The sequence below is a fragment of the Rhinopithecus bieti genome, unplaced genomic scaffold (assembly GCF_001698545.2).
Source record: "Rhinopithecus bieti isolate Rb0 unplaced genomic scaffold, ASM169854v2 scaffold_32083, whole genome shotgun sequence".
Classification (NCBI taxonomy): Eukaryota; Metazoa; Chordata; class Mammalia; order Primates; family Cercopithecidae; genus Rhinopithecus; species Rhinopithecus bieti.
In genome coordinates this window covers 910,083-923,859 of record NW_016814096.1, presented here as the reverse complement: position 1 = coordinate 923,859, position 13,777 = coordinate 910,083, and the positions used below count along the sequence as shown (strand labels likewise).

Genomic DNA, 13,777 nt, shown 5'->3' with positions numbered 1-13,777 from the left:
AGGTCAGGAGTTCAGACCAGCTTGGCCAACATGGTGAAACCCCATCTCTACTAAAATACCAAAATTAGGCTGAGCACCGTGGCTCAGGCCTGTAATCCCAGCACTTTGGGAGGCCAAGGTGGGCGGCTCACGAGGTCAGGAGATCAAGACCATCCTGGCTAACACAGTGAAACCCCATCTCTACTAAAATGCCTGTAGTGCCAGCTACTCGGGAGGCTGAGGCAGGAGAATGGCCTGAACCCGGGAGGCAGAGCTTGCAGTGAGCCAAGATAGTGCCACTGCACTCCAGCCCGGGCTACAGAGTGAGACTCTGTCTCAAAAAAAAAAAAAAGAAAAAAGAAAAAAGAAAGAAAGAAAATTAGCCGAGCGTGGTGGTGCGCGCCTGTAATCCCAGCTACTCAGGAGGCTGAGGCAGGAGAATCGTTTGAACCTGGGAGGCGGAGGGTGCAGTGAGCTGAGATCGCACCACTGCACTCTGGCCTGGGCGACAGAGTTAAGACTCTGCCTCAAGAGAAAAAAAAAAAAATCCTAAATGTTCCAAAACTCAAAATGCTCCTAAATCTAACTTTTTAAGCACTGACATGACTCTCAAAGGAAATGCTCATTGGAGCATTTCAGATTTTGGATTTTTTGATTAGGGATGATAAATTGGTAAGTATATATACGTAAAACACTTTCATATTCTGCTTTTCTTCATTTCATACGGTGGTTGCCTTTTGTCAGTCATCGTACATTAGCATCGGTTTGCTGCGTGACATTCCATTGCAGAGATAAATCTTGTGATATTTTTAACTAGTCCTCCATTGCTGGATGGGGCAATGAACATCTGTTAATACACATCTTTTGCCCATGTGTCTGATTATTTTAAGGGTAAGATTTCAGCCTGTGGAAAGGGAGTAAGTGTAAGTTTGAGCAGAGGAAAGGAGATCTAAAAGAATAAGGTGAGTCTGGGAATAGTTCAATAGGTTACTTTGGGGCATCGAACCCCTGTAGGCGAGAAATGCTTGCAGACATCTTACAATGACGCTTAAATGGAAGAGCAGTTTCAGAAGACTTAGCTCATTTAATTTTTTTTCACGGTGTTAGCCAGGATGGTCTCGATCTCCTCACCTCATGATCCGCCCGCCCCGGCCTCCCAAAGTGCTGCGATTACAGGCGTGAGCCACCACGCCCGGTCTAGAACTCCTGATCCATTCGTCTTGGCCTCCCAAAGTGCTGGGATTACAGACGTGGGTCACCACCCCCGGTCAATCTCATTTAATTTTTTTTTTTTTTTTTTTGAGACGGAGTCTCGCTCTGTCGCCCAGACTGGAGTGCAGTGGCCGGATCTCAGCTCACTGCAAGCTCCGCCTCCCGGGTTCACGCCATTCTCCTGCCTCAGCCTCCCGAGTAGCTGGGACTACAGGCGCCCGCCACCTCGCCCGGCTAGTTTTTTGTATTTTAGTAGAGACGGGGTTTCACCATGTTAGCCAGGATGGTCTCGATCTCCTGACCTCGCGATCCGCCCGTCTCGGCCTCCCAAAGTGCTGGGATTACAGGCTTGAGCCACCGCGCCCGGCCAATCTCATTTAATCTTAATGCCAGATACTGTTCCTAACACCTTTCTATGTATAATTTATTTCAGTTGCAGGTACTATTATTCCCATCGATAGGCCAGAAAGCTGAGGTAGGAAGTTTAATTGCCCAGAATTACTTATCTTCGTTAAAATCCAAGCAGTCTGGGCTCCAAACAATCATATCCACTTTGCAGTCAAGGAACCATGCTGAGATGTTGAGCTGAAAATCTAGGTCTCACAGACTTCAAAGCTTTCTACATAAGAGTAGACGGCGGCAGTAAAAATTAACGTGGGCTTGATCTATCCCTCCCACCCCCAAGAAAAGTAAAAAGCAGGAAGTGAGACCAGCGAAAACCTTCAGGGATTCCTTATCCCCTAAATATAGGAGGCATTTAACGCTTAGCATTGCTGACTAGCAATCAGGCTTCAACTGTGAGGAGCCAGGCTCTAAAGCTTTTTAACTGAATTCCAAAAAGCGCGCGAGCCTCCAGGCGAAACAGATTCCCGCCTTCCAGCCGGTTAGAGCCGGCTCAGCAACAGCCTCTCCAGGCCGGGGTAGTGACGTCAGCCCAGGAATTGGGCCCGCCCCGGGTTCTCGCTGCCTTCTGCACGCTCGAAATAACCAACGAGTCGCGAAATTAGCCCCGCCCATTGCCCCGGAAGTTAATGCGGAAGCCACACACCCCCCTCCTCGGCCGGCAGGGGCGCAGCCATTTTAATTCATATCTGAGTGGGCGGTGGCGATTGGTGTTGGCGGTCTGGCTCAGCTGGGCAGGGGGTAACTTTACTGATTTGGGGGTGGTTTTTAGTTTAATTTTTCTTTTCTAGCTTCCCATCGACGGTCAGTGCGCACGTTGTAATCAGCTGAGGCCATGTCAGGAGACGGAGCCACGGAGCAGGTGAGGAAGGAGAGTGGTGGGGCCTCGTGGCGACCTCTTCTCCACGTCTGTTCCTCCGACTGCTCCAGACATGTTCGCCTGAGGAAGGAATTGGGTCTAGTGAACCCGGGGGACAGGGTATATACAAGAGTGGTGGGAATGGGGAGCAAGACCTGATTAAAATTTAATTTTTTTTTACTTCCCTGTCTTAGGCACGAATACGAGTAAATACTTGATTTAGACAATAGCCGGTAGGCTGCTGCGTCCTATTTAGATTCATGGGACTACTCCAGATGGGATGCTTTCCTTTTGATATCGCTTTGGTATTAGAGTGGATAGGAATTATTTTAACGCGCACCCGCCGTTTTAGAAAAACTTGACAGTGTTTCTTTCACTCAGCCAAATGTAGTGTACCCAGAAATAGGTTACTAGTTTGAGAAATATTTGAGACAAAGCTAATCTGGAGAATTAAGATTTAAAAGAGCGAGTGAAGAAAGAAGCAAGTTATGCTGTGGTTTTGGGAATATTGTGGCTTTCTTTCGTTTTCTTCCTTTTCTCCCTTTTAGTCACATTTCATTTTCGTTTTTCCAGCTACATAAACATTGCAGGTATATGATAAGTTGAAAATGAGAAGTCTGTTTTGGCCACTGTAAATAAAAGCATGTTTTAGTAGTAAATATGAGTGACAACTAAATATTTAAAAATTCAGACTTTTAGGTTAGATTAGTGTGGTTTGTTTCTTTTGCCCTTTGTATTCAGAATTTTGTAGGAGAGTACCTTTTAGTGTGAGAGAGGAAGCTAAATAGTTTTGAAATATGCCATTAAATTTGTTTTTCGATCTAAGTCCTGGTGTGTTTAGATAAATACAGTTTCTAAAATGGAGGCTAGGTAGCCTGCAGTCTCAATTTCCTGAAATTTCCCATTGCCATAGCAACGACATGCACTTAGATTTTCATTTTTCAGGTTCCCTAGCTTATAACGTGGAAGATATTATTGAAGGTTGACAGAGATGAGGCAAAATAGGAGCGTTCTATTGCATAGTCTGTAAGACTGTAGATTTCATTTTGTCGGCAGTTTGACTAAATTGTTTTGTGTTTGCTCGAGGACTGGTTTCAGTCCAGAAATCTTCGTACTATTTACATTTTACATACTGTTAGCATGCCCGAGCATGCAAAGTCTTAAAATTACTGTATCAAAACTGTTTACTTCTTTTCTGATCTAGTATTTGTCATCTGAAAGTGAAGGATTATTAACTGAGGTTTCATTGAAAGTTTCCAAAATTCATTGTTAATTCTTAGAATTTATCTAAAATTACAAAGACACAGAAATGTTACCATGACCTCTTGAATGTTTTAGAACTGTGGTGTTTCCATGGGGCAGACAGATGGTGGTGAAAATTTGTAGAAAAATTATTTCCCCCAAGGGTTTTATTGTGCAAAGTTTAGAACATAGAGAAAAGCTGAAAGAAAAGTGCAGTGAACACCTGTAGGACAACTCTTCACCTGGAATCAACAGTTGAAAGCCTTGCCATACTTGCTTTATCTCCCCATGCTGATTAATTGAGAACAGGGTCTCTGTCACTCAAGCTAGAGTGCTGTGACGCCTTCACAGCTTACTGTAACTTCGACCTCCCTGCGCTTTGTCAGCCTCCCACCTCAGCCTCCTGAGTAGCTGGGAGTACAGGCGCGCGCCACCATGCCCAGCTAATTTTTTTTTTTTGAAACGGAACCTCAAGCCCTGTCGCCCAGACTGGAGTGCAGGGGCGCGATCTCGCCTTACTGCAGCCTTCGCCTCCTGGGTTCAAGCGATTCTCCTGCCTCAGCCTCCCGAGTAGCTGGGATCACAGGCGCCCGCCACCATGCCCCGCTGATTTCTGTATTTTAAGTAGAGACGGGTTTCACCACGTTGCCCAGGCTGGTCTTGAACTTCTGACCTCAAGTGATCCGCCTGCCTCTGCCTTCCAAAGTGCTGGAATTACAGGCGTGAGCCACCGCACCCGGCCTAATTTTTGTAGTTTTTTTTGTAGAGACAGGAATTCGCCATGTTGCCCAGCCTGGTCTCAGAACTCCTGGGATCAAGCGATTCGCCCATCTCAGTGTCTCCCTGTGTTGGGATTACAGACAGGCACGAGCCACCATGCCTGGTCCATGCATTTTTGTTTGAAAGCATGTTGACACTTTGCAGACCAAATATTTCAGCATTCTCCTATAAGTAAGAGCAAAATGTTGTTACATAACCTCCATACCATTTCCCCACCCAAGAAAATAATATTTCTAAACTCTAGTCCTTCTTCAAATTTCCCCCCTTGTCCCAAGAATATATATATATATATATTTTTAACCAGAATCAATCTAGATTTACATATTGAATCATTTGCTTTTGTCTCTTTAAGTAGTCCAGCTATTCTCCCCTGGGGCTGTTGTCTCTTTGAGGAGTCAAGGACACTTACACTGCTTTTCTGGGTGTATTTGTTTTTTGTTGTTTATTTGCTTGCTTTTGGTTTGGGGTTGATGATGTCATTTAACTTGTCCCTTCATCTTCTGTATTTCCTGAAAACTTTACAGTTAGGTCTATACTCAACCTTGATATTTGGGTTAAGTATTTTTGTATAGCATACTTAACATTAGCAGGCGCTTCTGCTGGGTTCTGTTGGATGGTTCTGTTTGATCACTTGGTTTAGGGTGATCTTCTCATTGTTAAAAGGGTCATGTTCCCCTTTGCAGTTAATAATCCGTGAGTTGATACCATGTTCTTTAATCACCTTATACCTAGTTATCAATTGATAAATCATGACTAAATCATCTATTACATTGGAAGTAGCAATGGTGGTTTGTTTTGTTTTGTTTTTAAAATCCACAATTCTGTTGGTCTGTGTCTGTTTACTGGCTCATACTTTCTGCAAAAAAGACCTTTTTTTCTCCCTGAAGATTAAGTATCGCTATGGATTCATGGATTTCTCTTAGTGTGTTAATATCAGTGATAGCCGTTTTTATTTTGCACGCTCAACTTGTCCAAACCTTTTTGGTGGCTCCTATATCTTTTCCTTCAGTCTGAAAGGCAATTTAGACATCTGATTATCAACAAGTCATCTTCCTATAGCCTTTTCTTTAACTTTTTAATAATACATTTCAAACATATAAGAAAAATAGTATAATATATGAAGTACCTGTCATAGAGCTTCAATTTACGGCTAATCTTGTTTCCTCTGTGACTTCATTTGCTTCTCCCACCCCCATTACTTCAAAGCAAATCCTAGATACTGTATTCAGCTTCAACTAAAATAGCCATTAAATAACACCTTAAGGAGTGACTGATGGAAAATATGAATGAGCTGCACCTTGTTTGATGTTTAAGACAATATTCAAAATCTGGAGGAAAAGAGAGTATCCAAAATGACCTGAAATCATGGATGAGAAAAATAAACTCAATGAAACTAAAGAATAATAAGAAAAAAATTAAAACCACTCTGAATCATGGATTAGCTTTGGAAAAATGCCAAGGGATGGGGTGGATAAAGAGTCCTACAAGATGCAGGTGTAGATTTAGCTTTTTAGTAACACTGAAGTTCAAGTTTGTAGAATAAACCTGATTCTTAACTTTGTTACTGAAATATACGGATAGTCATTTCTCTCTTGGTGCTAAGATTTGTGATTCGTGCCCCCTAACAGAGGGAAATTATTGCAGACAAGCAAAATCACTGCAAGGTTTATTGCTGTGATTTTTTTGTTTGTTTGTTTTTTAACTCTAGTAAGGAAGTTCAATTTTGCATGTAGAGAGCTGTTGGAATGACCTTATAGTGTTCAAGGATACTCTTGTGAAGCCCCTTGCTTATTGTTTTTGCCAGTTTAATGGTGATAAAACTATTTGCATTATAGGTTGATCCCCCTGCCAAACATAGGATTTCTGTGTGGAATTATGGCTGTATTATTTATTTCATGGTTTTGTTTTTTTGTGTTTATTTTTTGTTTTTTTGAGATGCAGTCTTGCTCTGTTGCCCAAGCTAAAGTGCAGTGGTGCGATCTCAGCTCACTGCAACCTCCGCCTCCCAGGTTCAAGCAATTCTGCCTCAGCCTCCTGGGTAGCTGGGATTACAAGCACACGCCACAATGCCCAGCTAATTTTTTTGTATTTTTAGTAGAGATGGGGTTTCACCGTGTTGACCAAGCTGGTCTTGAACGCCTGACCTCAAGTGATCTGCCCGCCTTGGCCTCCCAAAGTGCTGGGATAGCAGGCGTGAGCCACTGTGCCCGGCCCATGGTGGTTTTTTTTTTTTTTATTCCTGATTCACCTTTTGATCTCTTTCTTAGGTCCATTTAACCTTGTGCACTACTCTTACAGCATTTAATATGCTGTTATTTAGAGTTTCCATTGGGTTTTGAGCTTCTTGAGTTGAAGAGATGGCGTTATTCATCTTTATGTCTTAAAGACCTAAGAAATAATATTTTGATGCTTAAAGGTGTTCAGTAAATGAATGGATTAAGTTTGCATTTAGGCTATATATATGCAGTACATTACTAATTTCTCCAATAATTTAAACTATTGGGAAGACAGGTGCATTGTAATATTTGGGGCATAAGAGTGGATGGTTCTCTCTCAATCTGTTTCCAGTGTGTGGTTGATTCTTAAAGTTTTGTTGGATAAGAGGAGGAAGAGGTATGTGTTTGGCCTCATCAATTCATATGAACCCTTAAGGCCCTAAAATTTTGTTTCTCTACTCTTAGAAATAATAGTTTAGTTTACAAATTTTTATTTATTTACTATTTAGGTAGAGAGGAAGTCTCACTATGTTTCCCAGGCTGGTCTTGAGCTCCTGGACTTAAGTGATCCTTCTGCCTCAGCCTCCCAAACTGTTGGGATTACAGGTGTGAGTCCAGCCATATTTCACCTTTTAAACAATATATAACCTGTCCTAGAATTTGGAATGCCTAAATTACAAGCCAAATGATCCTCAGCTTGGAAAAACTACATGACTGTAAGAAGCACAAATTCATTGCCAGTAGTTCTTAACAAAGGAGCATTTAGGCTCATAAATACATGTTTTGAGTAAAAAATAATTTTGGGAAGATTTAGAAAATATGAAGAGTATTTGTCCTATTATATACTTATTAATAAGGAAAGAAAAAGTTGAAACATCCACAGTGTTGAAAACTGAAACCTGGTTATTTCATTAGGTAACCGTTAGTTCTTAAGCTGTTTAGAAGTAACAGAGTTGCCAGTTTTAGTCAAGGTGCATATGTGTAGGGGTTTGAAGAGGCAGAGAAAGAGCCAACTATGTGTGTTGGACAATGTATGTTTTTGGACTTATTTTTTCCAAAATCTTTCTGTAACAACCTTTCCTAGTTTTCTTCCTCCTATTTTTAGTGATACTTGTTTGGTGTAACAGTTTTGGTTAGGCAAATTGATTTGATCTTTATTATTGATATTTCTTAGGAAACTAGCGCATATCAAATATTCTGTTTGGGGACAATTGTTCCTAAGAGAAATTCGTCTGTGCTTAAAGAATGAAAATTGGGTTTTTCTTAGAGATACAGCAGAAAGGTACTGTGTTAGGTGATATTGCATTCCTTTGACATTATTTCAGGGAATGTAGGCGTTTACATCCCAGATAGACCTTCAGAAGGGCAAAATCTGTATTTGGGTGTTTTTACCTATTAATTGGACAATTGCCCATACAAATTAATGATTTTAAGCTTTTTTTTTTAAAATAAACCTTCAATTTGGTGACAGTGATTTTAAGCTTTTCTACCATGTCTCTGAATCTTTCTCTTTAGATAGGACCTACTTGTGAATTTGAGTCTTTTTGTTTGTTTTGTTGGACAGTTGGTAATGGTGTGAGAATTGGGCTAAAAAAGGGATTTGAGTTGGCAGTTGTTTAAACTATTTTTAGATTAATGGACAACTTAGGATACATAGTAAATATTGGATAAAATCAGAAGGGCAAAGCTTCTGTGTGTCCTAATTAATGTTTTTCTAATGTTTGACTTAATTTATTTAGTGTATTAAATCTGGATTACTCATATTTGATAGAAGTCTCGTCTTTTAAGTTCCAAACGGTTAAAATTTTAATTTATATTTTGTAGCTATTTGTTTCCTAGGGGATGAATATGCAAGTTTACTAAGCAGATAATGGTAATAATTATTTGAAGCAGTATGTTAAGCCAAGATCTTTATTTTATTTTATTTTTATGTATTTATTTTTTTTGAGACGAGTCTCCCACTTTTGCCAGGCTGGAGTGCAGTGGCGCTATCTCTGCTCACTGCAAGCTCCGCCTCCCGGGTTCACGCCATTCTCCTACCTCAGCCTCCCGAGTAGCGGGGACTACAGGCGCCCGCCACCACGCCCTCACGTCCGGCTAATTTTTTGTATTTTTAGTAGAGACAGGGTTTCACCATGTCAGCCGGGATGGTCTTGATCTTCTGACCTCGTGATCCGCCCGCCTCAGCCTTCCAAAGCGCTGGGATTACAGGCGTGAGTCACCACACCCAGCCCAAGATCTCTTTTTTTAAGTTTTCGAGTTGTTTGTATGTTTAGATTTTTAATCTATGGACGATTTGGAGGGATTATTTTTGTTTTGTATTGTAGGATACATGTTCAGTTTCATTCACAGCAAACATGAAGTAGGATTTGATTGCATTGGTAAAGGAACACAGAGCTAAGCTGACATCTGGTCCTAATATCCGGTCCCAGTGTGACACCTGTCACATACAGTACTTTATTATCTAGGCATATGAATGGAATCAGTTAAGTTAACTCCTCTATGCAAGTCTCAGCAGGGCACCGTGGCTCACACCTGTCTGTAATCCCAGCACTTTGGGAGGCTGAGGCTGGCAGATCACTTGAGGTCAGGAGTTCAAGACCAGCCTGGCCAGCCTGGTGAAACTCCAACTCTACTAAAAATACAAAATTAGCTGAGTGTAGTGGTGCATACCTGTAATCCCAGCTACTTGGGAGGCTGAGGCAGGAGAATCCCTTGAACCCGGGAGTCAGAGGTTGCGGTGAGCTAAGGTAGAGCCCCTGCACTCCAGCCTAGGTGACAGAGCGAGACTCCATCTCAAAAAAAAGTCTTACAGAGTACTACTCAGGTCTACTTTTAATTTTGAAAAAAAGTTAACCACAGAGAGAGACTTAAGACTTCAAATATATAGTATATTTAGTTTTCTTAATAGTTTAGCAAAAAATTCACTTGGAATGACAAGTTTGTTGCCACCTTATTTTTAATGAAACATGACATTTGGAAAACATCTGTGGAACAGATAGATGAGGTGGTACATATTTCTTAAAGTGAAGCCCATGGCCCATTTGTGTCATGATTAGGTGCTTTATAAAAGTATAGATACGTAGACTCTCATTTCAAACCTAACTGTTAAGTGGGGCTGAGACTCTTCATTTGAAACAGGTGCCACAGTGGTTTTTATGTGAATAAAAGCTTGCAGACCACAGAGTTAGATGATACCTGGTTTTTTTTTTTTTTTTTTTTTTTGAGACGGAGTCTCGCTCTGTCACCCAGGCTGGAGTGCAGTGGCCAGATCTCAGCTCACTACAAGCTCTGTCTGCCTCCCGGGTTCACGCCATTCTCCTGCCTCAGCCTCCCGAGTAGCTGGGACTACAGGCGCCGCCACCTCGCCCGGCTAGTTTTTTGTATTTTAGTAGAGACGGGGTTTCACCGTGTTAGCCAGGATGCTCTCGATCTCCTGACCTTGTGATCCGCCCGTCTCGGCCTCCCAAAGTGCTGGGATTACAGGCTTGAGCCACCGCATCCGGCCTAAAATACATTCTTGATAAATAAGTGGATGAAAAAATGGCAGAAATTTGAGGATGGTTTTTTACTGATTTTTGCTGCCCACCTGCTCCCCACCCCCATATATTTAGTTATTAACCTAGTGAGAAATATTCATTATAAAACCCTGGTTGAGACTCAGCTGTGCTTTTCTGTTGGTCATAGTAAAAGCTTACATATTAAATCTTTCAGTCTACCATTTTTCTCCCCCTCTAGTCATACTTTTGTGTTATCACTTTAATGATCCCTACTTTAACTTAATTTCAACATGACCGCTAGTATAACACCCTTCTAGTTTATCATGAAAGTAGCTATTTGAAGAAAGAATTATCTCTTTTTTTTTTTTTGGTCCGTTTTACCTGCATAGTATAAATGGAAGAAATTAGATTATTATTATTACTGTTATTATTATTATTATTATTATTTTTGGAGACCAAGTCTCGTTCTGTTGTGCACTGACTGGAGTGCACTGGTGTGATCATAGCTCACCACAGCCTCAACCTCCTGGCCTCAAGGACTCCTCCCACCGCAGTCTCCCAAAGTGCTGGGATTACAGGTGTGACCCACCGTGCCCAGCCTTAAATTATATTATTATTTCAGTCATTAACATGATAGCGTCTGTCACTTCTTCACATCCCACCCTTCCATTAACAACCTCCTAATAAAAGTTACGAGCTCATATAGAAAGAAAGTGGTTAGGAGTTTCAATAAAGCATAACTCATAGGGCTTTCCAGAGGCTACATCACCTATCCGCAGTTACACGTAAAGGCTATTAAAAATGGTCTTTCCTCCCTTTTCCAACTACGTAACTGTGAGGCTGAAATTTCTTCATGTTTTTCATCTAAAACAATATATTGTAACAGATACATTGTTTTGTTTGATTGAAAGAAGCAGATAATGTCTTCTATTCAGCCAGACATTTAAAAAGATCATGGAAATGTAAAATGGTGCCATTCTTTTGACTTTTTTTTATTTTGGAAAATTTCCTTTGAAAAAATATTTATATTGCTATTTAAGGAATTTATTATTTTTAAATGAATCAAATACTTTAATTTTTTGTTTTAATTTCTTTTTCTTTTTCTTTTTCTTTTTCTTTTCTTTTTTTTTTTTTGAGGCAGAGTCTTGCTCTGAAGCCCAGGCTGTAGCCGTGGCACAATCTCGGCTCACTGCAAGCTCCGCCTCCTGGGTTCACCCCATTTTCCTGCCTCAGCCTCCCAAGTAGCTGGGACTACAGGCGCCTGCCACCTCGCCCGGCTAATTTTTTGTATTTTTAGTAGAGACGGGATTTCACCGTGTTAGCCAGGATGGTCTCCATCTCCTGACCTTGTGATCTGCCCGCCTCGGCCTCTCAAAGTGCTGGGATTACAGGCGTGAGCCACCATGCCCGGCCTGTTTTAATTTCTAATGTAAGAAGCAATATAATCCTTTTGGACTCCTCTATTATTAGTATTTATTTTTATTTTTATTTTTTGGAGATGGAGTCTCACTCTGTCGCCCAGGCTGGAGTGCAGTTTCGCCATCTCAGCTCACTGCAACCTCCGCCTCTCGGGTTCAAGCAATTCTCCTGCCTCAGCCTCCCAAGTAGCTAGGACTACAGGCATGTGCCACCACACCCGGCTAATTTTTTGTATTTTTAGTAGAGATGGGGTTTCACCAAATTGGCTAGGCCGCTCTCAAACTTCTGACCTTGTGATCCACCCACCTTGGCCTCCCAAAGTGCTGAGATTACAGGTGTGAGTCAATGTGCCCGGCCCGGGCTCCTCAATTTTTAAGAGTGTAAAGCAATCCTTTGCAAAGTGTTTGAGAATAGTTGGAATAGTACATGGTGCCTGTGAAGCCAAGATCATAAGTTCTATTTCTCTGAGTTAGTTAGCTTCACATAACAGAAGGTTAAACATAGAAAGTGGCAAGGCAACCCACAGAGTAGGATAAAATTTTTGTAAATCATGTCTGATAAGGGATTTGTAACCCTAACATGTAAAAATTCATTAATGAAGAAACCCAGCCAGGTGCGGTGGTGCACGCCTGTATTCCCAGGTATTTGGGAGGCTGAGGCAGGATCATTGATTGATCCCAGGAGTTCAAGTCCAACCTGAGCAACATAGCTAAACTATGCTTCTAAAAAGTAATAATAATAAGTCCAGTTTTTGTTTTATTTATTCTTATTTTTTCAAGACGTAGTCTCCCTCTGTCGCCCAGGCTGGAGTGTAGTGGCACAATCTTGGGTCAGTGGAACCTCTGCCCCCCGGGCTCAAGGGATCCTCCCACCTTAGCCTCCTGAGTAGGTGGGATTACAGGTGCCTGCCACTGTCCCTGTCTAATTTTTTTTTTGTATTTTTAGTAGAGATGCGGTTTCACCATGTTGGCCAGGCTGGTCTCAAACTCCTGATAAGTCCAGTTTTTAAATGGAGAAAATATTTGAACAGACATTTCTCCAAAGATGTACAAATGGCCAATAAGAAAATGAAACGATGCTCTACTTTGATAGCCATCAGAGAAATGTAAATCAAAACCACAATGAGATACTATTTCAGACCCATAAGGATGGCTGTAATAAAAAAAAAATATCAAATGTTGGTAAGGATATGGAGAAATTGGAACCCTTTATACACTGGAAATGTAAATGTAAATGCCCCTTTAAAGTCTGTTAGTTCTTAAGTAGGTAAAACATAGAGTTACCACATTACTTAGCAATTCCATTTCTAGGTATATATCCAAGAAAATGGAAAACACACAAACTGAGCTCCACAAAGAAATCTTATACACTAATGTTCATGGTAACATTATTCGTAATAGCCAAAACTGGAAACAATCCAAGGTCCATAAATAAATTAAATGTAGGATATGCACATAATGGAATATTGTCGAAAGAAAAGTACTTAATATATGCAAAAACATGAACTTTGAAAACATGCTAACTGAAAGCCAAAAACAAGGCCAGTCATGGTAGCTCATGGCGGAAATCCCAACACTTTGAGAGGCCTAGGCAGGTGGATTGCTTGAGCCCAGGAGTTTGAGACCAGCCTGGACAATATGGCAAAACCCCATCTCTATAAATATAAAATTTAGCTGCGCATGATGGCACATGCCTGTAGTTCATTATTGGGAGGTCTAGATGGGAGGATTGATTGAGCCCGGGAGGTTGAGGTTGCAGTGGGCCGTGATTATATTTGAGCCTGGGTGACAGTGAGATCCTGTCTCAAAGAAAAAAGAAAATTAGAAACAAAAAAAACACATATTGTATGGTTACGTTAAATATGGGCACATCCCTAGAGACAAAGTAGATTAGTAATTGCCTAGGGCTCAGGGATTGGAGGGAAATGGAAGGGATTGCTAACAGGTACAGATTTCTCTTTGGGGTGATAAAATGTTTTAAATTTGTGATGGTTCTATAAACTTGAATGTATTCATAAATAAAAACCATTGAGTTAATACACTTCAGATGGGTGAATTGTATGCATGTGAATCACATCTTAAGCCAGTGCTAAAAAAGAAATTATAAAAGGTTAAATACATGATATGCTTACCCTACTTTCAAACTTTTTTTTTTTTTTTTTTTTTTTT

General features: G+C 41.0%; 1 protein-coding gene across 2 annotated transcripts in view; it reads left to right on the top strand.

Annotated features, from left to right (window-relative positions):
- The first annotated feature begins 2,221 nt into the window (after positions 1 to 2,221).
- Positions 2,222 to 13,777, top strand: part of LOC108513824 (cleavage stimulation factor subunit 3-like) — a 48,066-nt gene continuing 36,510 nt past the window's right edge. The window contains exon 1 of one of the 2 annotated variants that reach the window (XM_017849707.1): positions 2,222 to 2,455. In XM_017849707.1, the coding sequence (XP_017705196.1) occupies positions 2,429 to 2,455 (27 nt within the window). In that variant the 5' untranslated portion in view covers positions 2,222 to 2,428. The remainder of the gene's footprint in view (positions 2,456 to 13,777) is intronic. The other variant, XM_017849709.1, reaches the window with a different exon arrangement.